The sequence below is a fragment of the Clupea harengus genome, chromosome 9, assembly GCF_900700415.2.
Source record: "Clupea harengus chromosome 9, Ch_v2.0.2, whole genome shotgun sequence".
Classification (NCBI taxonomy): domain Eukaryota; kingdom Metazoa; phylum Chordata; class Actinopteri; order Clupeiformes; family Clupeidae; genus Clupea; species Clupea harengus.
Window position 1 is genome coordinate 2,093,300 of NC_045160.1, and position 14,142 is coordinate 2,107,441.

General features: G+C 49.2%; 1 protein-coding gene across 3 annotated transcripts in view; it reads right to left on the minus strand.

Moving 5' to 3' along the window:
• Positions 1 to 14,142, minus strand: part of tiam1b (TIAM Rac1 associated GEF 1b) — a 56,141-nt gene that overhangs the window by 21,020 nt on the left and 20,979 nt on the right. For 2 of the 3 annotated variants that reach the window (XM_012837866.3, XM_031573030.2), the window contains 12 exons: positions 12,794 to 12,899; positions 11,264 to 12,197; positions 8,835 to 9,369; positions 7,784 to 7,956; positions 7,068 to 7,292; positions 5,368 to 5,553; positions 3,694 to 3,840; positions 3,183 to 3,257; positions 2,180 to 2,350; positions 1,744 to 1,848; positions 933 to 1,014; positions 552 to 638 (listed from right to left, as the gene is read on the minus strand). In XM_012837866.3, the coding sequence (XP_012693320.2) occupies positions 552 to 638; positions 933 to 1,014; positions 1,744 to 1,848; positions 2,180 to 2,350; positions 3,183 to 3,257; positions 3,694 to 3,840; positions 5,368 to 5,553; positions 7,068 to 7,292; positions 7,784 to 7,956; positions 8,835 to 9,369; positions 11,264 to 12,187 (2,710 nt within the window). In that variant the 5' untranslated portion in view covers positions 12,188 to 12,197; positions 12,794 to 12,899. Of the gene's footprint in view, positions 1 to 551; positions 639 to 932; positions 1,015 to 1,743; positions 1,849 to 2,179; positions 2,351 to 3,182; positions 3,258 to 3,693; positions 3,841 to 5,367; positions 5,554 to 7,067; positions 7,293 to 7,783; positions 7,957 to 8,834; positions 9,370 to 11,263; positions 12,198 to 12,789; positions 12,900 to 14,142 lie in introns of all 3 variants that reach the window. The other variant, XM_031573031.2, reaches the window with a different exon arrangement.

Sequence of the window (14,142 nt, forward strand, 5' to 3'; positions counted from 1 at the left end):
ATAACGCTAGTCGCGCCGTGCCGGGCCTCTCCAGCATCACACACACTACCGGAAGACGGAAGGCCCGTTTCTCCAGTGGTGTCTCCCTCGTTTCCCAGCCCTCTCTGCCTCTCTTGTTCTCTCTCCTTCCGCTGCTCCTGCCTCCACAGTTCAGCATTAGTCACCGCACCTTTCTAATTCCAGACTCCAGGAAGGCGCTGCAGGGGCGCCTCGCTCAGCTCAGCTCAGCTGTTGTGTAACACGGAGCTGGGAAGCAGGCAGCCGCACGGATAACAGGAGGGGGGGAGCCGCCTAATAGATGGGAGCCTGATTCTGTCTGCTGCAGTGCTTTACACTTCAGAAGAAAGAGGGGGAAAGAGACCAGAGAGAGAAAGGGATGGAGGGAGACTTTCAAGGGCTAATAGAGTAGGAGCCTTAGATGGACTATTCCTGCCCACTTTACTACACAGAGAGAGGAAGAAAGAGAGAGAGAGAGAGAGAGAGAGAGAGAGAGACGGAGAAAATATGTCCTTAAGAAGAGGCTAATTAGACAGGTGGGAGAGGTAATATACCTTTGGCAAATGCTAATCCTCCCGCCCTCACATCAGTGATATAGAGCTGCTGCACGCCGTCTTCCTCCACCACAGAGATGGAGAAACCTGGTGGAGAGAGAGAGAGGGAGGGAGAGAGAGGGAGAGCAGGGGGAGACAGGTGATAGAGAGACAGTGAGATGGAAGTGAAATGTGAGAAAGGAATAACGGACCGAGGTTAGTAATTGGAGGTGAGAAAATGGAGGGATATAGAGAATGATAAGGGAAGACAGCAGTCAGAGAAAAGCCAAAAAGAAAGGAAGCATTAGAAATGGTACAATATTTTAGATGAAGAAACTCAACAGGAATTCAAGAGGAATAGTCATTGTAAAATATAAAGCCAGTTATGAATGTGGAGCTCACCATAGCCGATCATGCAGGACTCGTCACGGTCAAACTGCACAACCTTTTTGATTTTGGAGCAGAGCTCAATCTCCTTGTAGAGCTGTGGATGCATATATGATATCATTCAATGCTAATTCATTCACACAGCAAACAGAAAGTAAGACTCATTTATATTCTAGCGAGGGGGCTACTGACAGTCTGAACCAAGCCTTTGATTTCTCTGCATTCAAAACATGCAAACTGCTCTGATAAACAGTCTTTGAGCCTGAAGGAACACACTGTTTTAGGGTGCGCAGGCTGTACTGTAGCAAGGAGAAGCCTGAGTTACTGGAGGATGACCTCAAAACATTTTCGAAAGCAAGGCAATTAACGCTGAGTAGCTCTGGCTGAATTAGCACAGTCTGTTTTATTTTGCTAATTAAAACAGCAGAAGATGAGCCCTAACGAATGAACATATGTAACATACGGAACAGACCGAGTTAAAAAAACGCTGTTTGGTTTAACAGTCACCTCACTAATCAGTTAACAGACCCTGTAAATGGCTCATGAAGCATACTAAAAGAGCACTTAGTCATAGCACTGGAGGTTAAAATGTGCCTTCGAAACGAGTATCACACTCTGCTCTTATGAAGAAAGTGATGTAAGGGACCGAACGTGTTGGCAAGATACTCGTTAGCCGGAATAGAGAGGCAGAGCTTTGAGCGTGTGAAAATGCAGCTGGAAGCTCAAAGCTGACAGTTAGGAATTGGGTTAAGGAGCACAGTAGGGGGGAGCATCGAAAGAGAGATCAGCCAGGACGGTTTCCCAAAAAAATCGGTCTCACACTCACCAGGTCGTACACGTCCTCCTCTGGTTTGGGAATGTAGAACTGCACTTGGTTCTCTATTAGGAACTTGAGGCGCAGATAATGCTTGGTGGCATCCAGCTGGTGGGCCTGTGGTGGTGACAAAAAGAGATAGAGAGAGTTTTAGGAGTTCTCATCCAAACTTCCATCAAACCAGACGGATATGATTTAAGATTTACAACTTTTCAAAACATGCAATCATACGCCTTATTATGTCAACTTCTTAGATTAATAAGAGGGCGCATGCATTTTAAAGTTTTTGTCTGATCCTTAATGCAACGTGAAACTTCCTTGCCTTACTTACAGCACTTTTACTCAGTCTCAAAGCACATTTCATGTGAGCAGAAAGCAAAAAAAGTGTTTGACTGGCAGCTGTAATGTAAGAGCAGTTCTGGTAGCTGCCTCCAGCTTGCAGTATTACCTTGCAGATGGACTCGAGGGCATCCAGTACGGACTCGCCCGGCTGGATGATGGCTAGCACCGGCTGGTCGTTTGGCAGGCAGACCCAGGAGGGCGTGAGGTGGTCTGAGGCCCAGATGTCATGCTCTGTGTTGTGCCTCGGAAGGCTCTTTGCAGGTACCTCATCATCCTTCTGCGGGATACAACAGACAGGAAATGAGATATAGTATAAAGGACTATTTCATCATGTCTTTAGTTCTCTCTCTGTTCTGAAGTTCTGAAGAATAATTCTTAATATGGCAAAAAGGGACCCTTTTGAGTTTAACATATTAGTACCGTCTGTGGATTCAAACTCCTGAATGACCAAGCCTGAAACTACCATTAACTTTATGGTCCAGTTAATGGGCAGGGAAATCCAACCCGCATATATTACTTTTTATATTCTCTGACATTTTATTGGCACAAAGGGAACTATAATTAGCAAAATATGGCCAATAAATGCCATGACATTTATAGCCGGCCTCTGGGTAGCCTATGGGGAGGTGGGACAGAGTGGTGGGGTTTCTGTACACTTTTTCTTGGGGTTGCCCAACAGGTGAAAGCGTCCATGATGATTTGTCCTACACGGTACATCACAATTCTCTACAATACAGAGGACCCACTATTCTAATATGGCAATGTGCCCCTTTAATCTATCCTATTCACTAAGCCAACCCCAACCGCAGCTAAATGTGAAACAAGTCTGGCCCTGATCTGGCACGATGAACCGCATCCACGCCACATTAGGGCCAGACCCGTGCCAGACCTGTGCCAGACCTGTGCCATGCTGTTGCTCTCTTTAGGGAAATAACCTCCCAGATGCCAACAAAACAAACCCCCATTCCATTTATCCAGAGCTTGGGCATCCACCCCTGATCGGAGCAGCTATTTCTGCCGCTGGGACCGACTCGTGGCCTCATCATGTGATGGATGCGTGGATGACTGTTTTACGGGTGGAGTGGTAAGATTGATCGCCTCCCACTTACCGCGGCCTCCCGCACTGCGTCCTCAAACATGCCGTCCAGAGGCTTCTTGGCTGGCTCGTCTCCATCCGCAAACACCTGCCAAAGGGAAGGGAGATAAATAGACTGCACTCGCTTAAATATCTGGGCTTCCACACAGCTTGTGGGCAGCTCAGGCGTTCGGCAGTTACACCGAAATAAAAATAAGTACGACAAAATTGAACACGTTCGAAAAGAACATCTTAACTGATGGCAGGGCACAAGACAGTTTTTTCATGGAAGTTATATATTTATTGCAAAAGGATTTGCGGCCTGCTAAATGTTTTAGTAAATCACATCCTCTTTAAGTCTTAAAATGGAAATAAGGGATATTCTGTGATTTATGTCCTTAAAGTCCTTAAAACTAAATGTAGTGAATCGGTCTCTGTCAGGTGTGGCTGGCTGTCTTCGTATGGAAACCCAAAACAAACAGTAGCATGGCTGAAAGCTCTGTCTCAACTCTGAGACCTGTTCAGCAGCAGTAGCAGTAGCACACCTGGTTGATGCTGGGATGTCCTTTTGTCTTCTTCTTTGAGGTGGTGTCCAGGCCCCAGAGGGAGGAGAACCTGCTCTTGCGCTTACTGGCCGAGCGCGACATGGCGTTGGTGCGCCTCCTCACGCCGCTCTCCGTGCGAGCAGCGACCTACAGGAACCAAAACACACCAAAACTGAGAACTGAGGGAAAACAAAGAGTGGCTTAATAGTTCTGCTTCTACTGAAAGCAGAAGGGGTCTTGTTGTCCACGTGAAAAACCCTAGGCTGATCAAACGGTTCTCAGTGGGATGGATCCTCTATGATTTCAGAGTTCATGTCCCCAGCCCGACCATAGGGAGCTGGATGTTCCGAAGCGTTTTAATTTAGTTAGCGTGTAGCCCGGCGTAATACGCATTAGTGCAAGTGACATGGGGGTGTTTACAGCTGCAGTGGCTCTTTCAGGCATGAAGCAACCTTGCCAGATGAAACGCTGTGGCAAGAAAAGGACATAAACACATTTTGTAAACTTAATTATAAATCACACTTTGCATCTATCAAACATCTTCAATCAGCCGAGGCATCACACATTCAAGGCGCTCCAAATGATATAAATTAGAGCAGGCTGGTGATGCCATTCAGATGAGCTCGGCAGAAATGAAAACACAGGGCAATAAATACAAAACGCAGGATGGCTGCCCTGTCACTCTCACACTGCATAACGCCTGCAGATGTTAATAGACTCTGGCAGTTCTGGGCTACCACTCAAACGAGTGCAAAGAGGCCTCTTCCTCTCGATCAGATAGCGTCTTGGCCCCTATTTGCAGGCATCCGGCGTTCTTGCGAAACTGAGTGCATTAGGCGACGGCACTTAAGGGAGCGGAGACAGGGACAGACCTGTCCAAATAAGAGTCCTCCAGTTCACTGAGAGAGAGCTCTGCTGCAGTCTCTCCCTTCCTGCTGATTTTTTACTAAAGCACCCTCATTTTCTTTAATTTTATGAGAGGGAGGGAGAAGGGGAGTGGAGGGAGAGAGAGAGAGGGAGGGAGGGTACACGAGAGGGAGGGAGAGAAAGAGAGAGAGAGAAAGAGAGAAATTGTTCGAGATAGAGACTGAGTGGAAATCAGACAAAGACAGAAAAATAAAAAACAGAGAGCGAAAGAGAGAGAGAAAGAGAGAGAGAGAAAGAGGGATGAACGGAGAGGGACATGCAAAAAGACAGAGAAAGGCAGAGAGGAGCCAATGGACTCATTTAAATGGCAAATTCAAAAGGAACCATAAAGAGAGTGAGTGGCTGCTTTTCAGTAGGCGAGTCCAATCCAGCATCCTCAAAGGCCCACGCCTGCAGAAGCCTACGCATGTGCCCTCCTTCATAAATATACAACTCGTATTGATCCGTGAACAGAATATATCCTGGCAACCAACGCTTCAGGAGTCAGAATCAATTATCTAATCTGTCTAGAGGCTGCCAACACTGACTGGGCGTAAAGCAACAGGTGCCCTCAGATAGCAAGAGTTTAAAAATAGACAAAATATCTGCTGACCCACTTTGGTGAAGACTAAATACACGCTTCACTTATTTTCTAGAGATGGATGTATATGATGCAGAGTCTATCTTATCTACATGATGCCAGTGTATGTAGTGTCATGATCATGGCTATTACAGGCTATGGTATAATCATTTGGTGACATGTCTTACCAGGGCGTGGAAGGAGGACACGGAGAAGATGCCCAGGCGGCCCATGGCCAGTTTGGTGGGGCGGGAGGCGAAGGCCAGCAGGCGTTTGGGGTTGGGAAGCTCGCCGCCCTGCAGGCTGGCCAGGTAACAGCGGAAGCGGAACAGGTCCATGTGGAACTGCTCCAGGTTCTGTTCCCACAGGAAGATCTGCACAGAGAGAGGAAGAAGAATGGTGAGTGTGAATGAGATAGAAAGGTGGGAGAGAGAGAGGGAGAGGAGAGACAGAATAAGAGAATCAGGCACTGCCAAAGTCCACACAGCAGGCACTAAATGGGGGGGGGGAGAAAGAGAGGGAGGGTACACGAGAGGGAGGGGGGGGGTCACACAGGGTATGCTCTGCCAAGTGTGATAACACAGTATGGGGCAACACAACCCTCCAGGAACAATGTTGTTTGTTTGGGGTTTTAAGGGCAGAGGGACCGAGGCCAGGCCTTTTGAATCCACCCTTCTCTCTCTCTCTCATTCACTCTCTCTTTCTTTCTTTCTGTCTTTGTCTTTCTTTTTTCCTCCTCTGCTCACTCTAGAAACCCTCAGCTCCACTTCCCAGTAGACGCTGGCCACCAGCTCTCCACCTGTCCAGCATGTTTTTCAGGGGCAGTGGAGCAGAGGCACTGCGCAGCCAGTCACTGGGCCTCCCTCCCTCCTCATCCTCCTCCTCCTCCTCCTCCTCCTCTTTCCCTCTCCCTTACTCCCTCCATCCACCTCTCCCCTCCCCTCTGCCCTGCACCACATTACATTTCTTTTCCTTCTTTTCGAAAAGAAACCAGAGGGGCAAGCTCCCGTCGCCTCGTTGCCAAGAAGCCCAGAGAAGAGGAGGAGAGGGGAGTGGGGGGGGGCGAGGACAATGGCACGGCATTCCTCTTGGCCGTGCCGCGCTGGGAGTGCCGAGGCTTGCTCTAGCGAGGCGAGAGAGAGAGAGAGAGAGAGAGAGAGAGAGAGAGAGCGCCAGAGCCACCGGCGCCCCCCACCCCCACCTCTGGGTCCCATTCAGCGGCGGCACAATGTGAAACCCGAGACTGCCAAACACACTGGGGCCGCCGAGCTGCCACTACCTTCCAGCGCCGAAACAAAGGCCATTTGATCGGCCTTTCATGTAAACAGCCATTAACCAGAATATGAACTTCGCAATTAATTATGGCGGCAGGGAGGAGAAATAAAGGGAACCTCCATCAGCGCCGGCAAAACACAAGCAGCGCCGAGACGATGAAAAGAGAAGAGAGACTGTGCAAAAACAGGACAGAATTACAATTTCAAATATGGGGAAGGTATTGAAATCTTCTAAAGCACCCTGCATGCTCTGCTGGTTCATTAGCATCCATACTACATGGCTGGGAAAGGCAATGAAATGGAGAATGGACAAACACACACACACACACACACACACACACACACACACACACACGTAGAAACACAAAAACTCATGTGCACACACACACACACACACACACACACACACACACACACATAAACACAAAAACTCACGTGCACACATACTACTGAAATTAATTTAGATTTGCTTCTTGTGCTACATATGCTCACACACCATACACACTCACACATAACACACAAAAACACGCACATACACACACACAGCCTACACAAATACTTCTTTAACAGTAACCACACCATTATTATTCCAGTTATCTATCATTGTCCCTCACCTGTTCCAGGATGGTCTTCCTCTTCTTGGTGTCGGAGACGGCGGACAGCTGCATCTCCCCCATCTTCTTCATTTTCTCGTCCATGTCGATCTTCTGCTCCAGCTTCTTGATCTCGGCGCGCAGCAGGCGCACCGTGTCCTCGCGGTGGTGCTGCCGGGCCACGGCGGTGGCGCAGGCCGAGTGGATGGCCGTGATCCAGTTCTCCAGCTCGGTCTGGCTGCTTGTCTGCAAGGGAGGACAGGTCAAGGGGTCAAAGGTCACGAGAGAGGTCAAAGAGGTCAAGAGCCCTAAGGTGGCTGGTCACCTGTACGTGACCAGTTCTCAGCTAAACTCATGCTATGGCTAATGAGGACAGTGGATACCCTCAGCAGGACACACATGACAGCGTGATTTGTGAATTCCAGTCCTGAGGAATGATGAAAATCTTTGTTACGAATGAGCTAAACTGACATGGGGATACTAATCTGGCCGAAACAAAGCGAAAGAAGTCCACCTGAGGTCACTGAGCTACAAGCGTGTGACTTTATTTTTTACAAATGCCTCTCGACGTAAGTGCATACTTCAGGCCTCTGGCGTTCCTGATTACAATGAAACTACTAAGTATACGACGAGAGAGAGAGAGAGAGAGAGAGAGAGAGAGAGAGAGAGAGAGAGAGGGGAAACAAGATACTTTAAAAGTAGGACAAAATCTGGCCCAGTGCTCCGTTTCCACTCACCTGGAACAGAAAGGAGTCTCCGAGGGAGTTGCTGAGGCAGAAGACAAAGTCCTTCTTTGGGTGTTCGGGCACGGCCTGCACGATGCTGCTCTCCGCCCACACGGCGTGCTTTGGGATGCTGTTGTGGTCGATCCCGGAGCGGCCGTCCGTCTCGTAGAAGAACAGCGTGCATCCTGGGAAGGTTTAAACAACGACAAAGGAAATCAGACAGGCCAGAGTCGAAACTTCACTTGTAGTAAGTGGACTTTTACTATGAAAGATTCAATTGCCCTCACAGGTGTTTTTTCACTGTATCTAGTGGAGTAGAATGGATATGGCTTTTTCATCCACAGCCAAAACATTTACGCAACAAGGCACACTGGGAAAATGAATGAGTGCCATGTCCGCTTTAACCGTAAAACATTATTGAGCAACATGTCCACTTCATTTGAATTGATACCGTGCACCTCCGATAGATCTGAGGGGAATCATTTCTCTGCATTATGGCATAAATAAAATAAATAAACAGTTTTATTGATTTCACTCTGCTCTCCAGTGGCCATCATTAAGAAGTGCAGCTCTGCATACCCAATGAGAAGCACTGGTGCCAGACTACTGATTCGATTATAAAGCCCTATCAAGTGGAATTAGTGGTGATACACAGCACTCGAAATTCGATTACCAACCCTACACTAGAAGGATTTTTCTATTGCAAAAGCAGAGTTTGCAACAGATCGGGAACAGACATACTAGTGATTCTACAGAGCTGGGAAAATGAAAGCAGGCAAAAAAAACCCGGCTAAATCAGAGGGCTAAAAAATCTATTTTCAGAAACGAAATGTCCTAAAAGTAGATCTAATAAGTGAAATAAGCTGAATCATTTCATGGGTGGGGAAGACGTATGCAAAGTCTTCCTGAACTGTCTTACTATGCTATTGAATTACGTTATCTGAATAGAGTTCTAATCCTCAGCCTCTTGAAAGTCTTCCTGATATCTGAATGTTCTAACCTATGATTTTACGACCGAGCCCAAAAACACACCGACCAGCTCAAAGACGTCGTCTCCACTCACCTTTAAGGGAGACCCAGTAGCTCTTCCACTTGCGGCGGGTGGCAGGCTCCACCTTCTTGTTCTTCTTGTGGACCAGGAAGTTCTTGACGGCGAGCCGCCCGGCCTTGCGCACGGTGCCCTGGGCGACGGCGAGCAGCGGGTCAACCTGGTAGGCGGAGCCTATGGTGCCGCTGCTCTGCTCGTCGCTGAGGGCCGAGGCCGCCTCCTCGGGGCCATCGCCCTGGCAACGGTTCATCTCCAGCTCCTGACGGAAGTTCTCGTAGACGCCCTGGGCGCCGCCCATGCTCCTACCCCTGCTCCTGCAGCCGCTGCTCCCGCCCGCGTCCCCTCCCGGACCCCCGCTGCCGCCGCCGCTGCTGGAGCTGGCGCTGTCGCTGCCGGCGAAGGCACTGCGGCCCGGCACGGAGTACAGGGAGAAGGAGGCCGACATGGTCTTGTAGCGGCGCGACTGGTGGTGGTGCTGCTGCTGCTCTGCGTCGGCCGTCACCGCGTCGATGCCGCTGTCGTCGTACTCGCTTCCCTCCCCAGTAACATCCTGGAATGATGTGTGTGTGTGTGTGTGTGTGTGTGTGTGTGTGAGTGGGTAAACAGGATACACAAAAGACAAAAGTCAAACATACGCTCAGAATCTCTGTTGCTGTTTCAACTCACAGCAACTCACCCCTGAATACCCTCCTACCTGTGAAGACAACACCATCTTTAAAGGACACAGCGGTGTAGATCTGAAGATCAATCTACCCAAAACATGTCATGGCTCCTCGGTCCATGTTAGGGGAGGTGTATGAAGCTCCTAAGAGGAAATAACCCATGGGTCCAGCCTGAAGCAGGTCTGTGGGCCTGATGTACCGCAGTGGCTCCCTGAGTGTGTGATTGAGCTGGCCGGCTCTTACAATGCCACTCTGTATCCCTGGCATGCTCCTACTAACATGGGTAGTGTGGGGGTGGGGTGGGGTGGGGTGGGGTGTGGGGCTGATGGGAGATTAAGGAGGTCCCATCACACGGGGGGATCTACGGCAGCCCAGTCACATGACAGCACCGGGGCGCCCCAGCGTTCCATTCATCAGCCCTGATGGCGCTTCACAGGGAGAGGGCCCATTCTCTCTCTCTCTCTCTCTCTCTCTCTCTCTCTCTCTCTCTCTCTTTCTCTCTCTCTTTCTGTCACACACGCAAGGGAATGCTAATACACACACAAGCATACTCTGTCACAGAGACACACAGGCAGCCATGGAGGCACAAAAACATTCTCACACACATATGCACGTTCAAAATTTCCCTCTCCTTTATTGTCTCTCTCTTTCTCACACACACACACACACACAAACAAGTACACACAGACACAGACACACACACAGACTCTCCCAACTGTACACTCACACACATACACAAATCTCCCATTTTTCCAAGAAGAAACTGACACAGACATACAAACACGTATCCCATTCCCAGAGTTCTCCACACACATACACTCACACACACTCACACAGACTCCTCTTTCGGCTCCATCTCATTACCACAACAAAAGAGCTCCACATTTCACGCTGTGGATGACTTTAGAGCATGTAAATCCCCCCAGCATTAAAAACATCACACACACACACACATGGCTATGAGGAAAAGCCTTGCAACAACACAACCAGACCCACCAGCGCCGGTCACCAGCTTCCCTCCCTTCGCTCCCCTTATTGATATGCCAATGACATCGCATTAGCGGGGCGAGCCTCCACAGGTACTGTAGATCAATAATTCACCACCTTCATCCAGAACGTAAAGAATCTCTGGACCTCATTATAGAGTGTGGGGGGATTTCTTCCTTTGTATTCAAGGTTTTTGCTGTGCTCCTAACCCAGGAGTTCCAGGAAAGAGGCACTAGAGGGTAGGCAAGCCAGATCTGTGTACTCTGTGGCATTCACAACACATATGCATAGGCAGGGCCGCTCACATCTCCATGCAGGGGAGAGAATGGAAAATGCGCTGTGGGTGGTGTAACAGCCACAGAGGAAAAACTGAGTGAATAAATGTATTAATTTGTTTTGGTTCGGGGGGGAGAAATGCACCACTGTGGAAGGGAGCTCTGTTCATCTAAAAAGAAAAGAACATTCTCAGCAGCTTCACTGTTTCTGATTTGAATAGTGGGAGGGGTTCTTTGGTAGCTATTGTTTTTGTTTGTAGAAGTGAACTTCCTGATTATGCAGTGATGTTTCAGCAACAACACACTGAGAAACTCTCAAGGGTATCTTTAATTTACATAAAACAAGCTTATGTAATGATGCACACACAAGAAAATCAAACTTAACCTTCAACTTTAATTTCAGCCCACAGCTACATAGACCTATGGCTTTATAGCTGTAAAAGGTAGGCTAAACAAATGCTAATTCAAGTAGCATTTGTATTAGCATTACTAGACTAAGTAGACTCTAAGACCCTCTTACCTGTATGGTTTGTGCTCTGCGTCTAGCAGACATAGCCGCCTGGTGACTGGTCAGTCCTTCAGACAGGCAGTGTGAGCGCCGACACGGCAGGGTGTAGGCGCCGTAGGCACTCCCATCATCCTCGGCAGGCGAGATCATCTTATCGTCCTCGCTCTCGCCGCCAGGTGTCACGGCGACCTTGTGCCACTTGGCAAAGCGCCTGCCTGTCTGCCGGCAGCCCGGGCTCTTGGGCCCGTAGAGCTCGTCTAGCGAGTTGGCGCGGTCGGCGGGATCCAGCAGTTCCAGGCCGTGAGGGCTGGACTGGAGCCGATCGTCACAGTGAGTGAAGTCCCTCTCGTCGGCCGTGTCCACGATCTCCTCCGTGCTGGTCAGGTGCGCTTGGCTGAGGTCAGACAGCGAGAGCTCCAGGCTGTCCTCCCGCCACATGTCCGCAGACTTGGAGCGCCGCTTCTTGAAAGTGGCCGCCCCCGACTCCCGAGGTCCGTCCCGGGTCCTCAGGACGTAGGTGGCTGCGTCTGCCTCCCCCCGGCCTCCCCCCGGAAAGGGGCCTCCGGCTGGGCTGCTCGCCTCGCCACCTCCCCCGTACTCTGGAGGGCTGGCTAGGTCGTTGTGGAAGGACATGGGCCTCAGGTTCATGGCCACGCGGTCCACCCATATGGAGCTGCTGAAGTCGGAGAGCGCGTTGGTGTCGTTGAAAGGCTCCAGGCCGTTCTCGGCCAGCGACTGCGGGATGCTGGGCGTGCTGCTGGAGCGCGTGCTCGTCTCGGAGTTGCGGTGCTCCATCTTGCCCGAGCAGGGGTGGTGGGGGTGGCGTGATTGCTTGTTAGAGATGCGCAAAGAGCGGGACATGTGCTTGCGGGACAAGTGGCCGTGTCCGCCCCTGTAGTACGCATGGTCCCCGTTTTGGCTTTCAACATTACCCATGATTCAGCATCTACACAGGCAGAGAGGAAGAAAACAAGAAACAACACAGTGTGAGACCACACACATGTTCTGAATAGAAATGAAAAATGAATGGCCTTAACTGGATAAAGGCGGGAACTGGCAGCACTGCATTCATGTTAGGACAGCAAGGTTGACAGGACAGAAAATTAATTTTTAGGCGCAAGGCTTTCATAAGTTGTCTGTTTGTCTAAAGATACTCTTTACTGCCAGCAGAGAGGTAAAGCTGCCTATTGTAGCATTACCAAATAAAAGGTAAACAAACAAGTCAGCAAAGTAAAACAACAAGACACACTCCAAACAATGGCACATGGAGCTCCCACTGGTATGAAACAAACACTGAAATACACTTGAATCGCATACACACAACATCAATGAATAGCTGTTCATTTGAAATACCACTGAAAGCTGACACATTTCTTTTCTTTTCCCCCTCACACAAGACTAATCTCATGACGGAGATTTTACTGAGGCAGTATGCCTAATGTCTGATTGTAGGCTGGAATAAATCTGTCTGATTATTCAGAAGGAATATGTAAATGGCACATTAATATGCATCTGAGCTGGACATTTTATTTACGTACAAACCAGCAGATAAGCAACGAGGTCACTGGCATGTCGAATCAAGCTGAAGATGCGTCCACTGAAAAGGCATGGCACTGGGACTGTGGGGATGAATGGACTGCAATGGACTCTAGAGGAGACAGAGAGAGAGAGAGAGAGAAAGAGAGACAGAGAGAGAGAAAGAGAGAAAGAGAAAGAGAGAAAGAGAGAGAGAGAGAGAGAGAGAGAATTATGTTACTTTTGAGGAAACCCAAAACACTGGGGCAATAACTCCAAGTGGATTCAGTGAATATGTCTTGTTAAAACGCACTCAGGCATGCGCTATTTCTATGCACATAATTACCATGAGGTCTACTCTGGGATGAATGCAAAATCAGAAGTGTGTGTGTGTGTGTGTGTGTGTGTGTGTGTGTGTGTGTGTGTGTGTGTTTAGAGGGTGGTGCGGTAGTCGTCCTAAGAAAGAATTAAGAACACTTTGTAGCAAACTGAAAGATTAAAGAGCTGAGCGTGGAGCTGTGGCGAGGACCACACACATGAAGGAGCCCTGAGCTCCTTAACCCAATGAAACATGATGGTGCCAGCGCACCCAAACCCTCCCACAAGGCCCTGTGTCAGCCAGAGCGCGGTTTCAAATATGGAGATCTGTGGTTACTACTACTCAGAACACACACACAGACATACTACTACTCAGAACACACACACACACACACACACACACACTACTACTCAAAACACACACACACACACACACACACACGCACACACAGACAAACACCAAAAGCTACAATGGGAACCACATGCTGCCTTTGCAACTTTCCTTCCACTCACTAGTGTGAGGAGCTCCAGTGGTTATACAGCAGAGATGTCAATGGCGTTCATCTGATACGTGCACCCGGCGAATGTCACTCATGACAACGCGTCACTAATAAGGTCAGAGAATCTTCCGGAGCAGAAGCGCTCTGTCCCGACTCCACAGTAACACTGCAGTAAGAGTTCAGTTTAATCAGCTTTGCTGTATAAAATGCCATAATGCTGCACCCTTCTTTATCTTAATCCTATTATGTTGTACGCATCCATTGGCATTCCCTCAGAGATAGGGGGAGAGTGAGGGAGGGCGAGAGAGAGAGAGAGAGAGAGATAGGGGAGACTGAGTGAGAGAGAGAGAGAGAGCGCAAGAGAGCGAGAGATAGGGGGAGAGTGAGTGAAAGAGAGAGTGAGAGAGAGAGAGAAAGATAGGGGGAGAGTGAGTGAAAGAGAGAGTGAGAGAGAGAGAGAAAGATAGGGGGAGAGTGAGTGAGAGAGGGGGCGGAGTGAGAGAGAGAGAGGGGGGGGGGTAAGGACAGAGAGAAGATTCTTTTCTGTGAGGCAGCTAG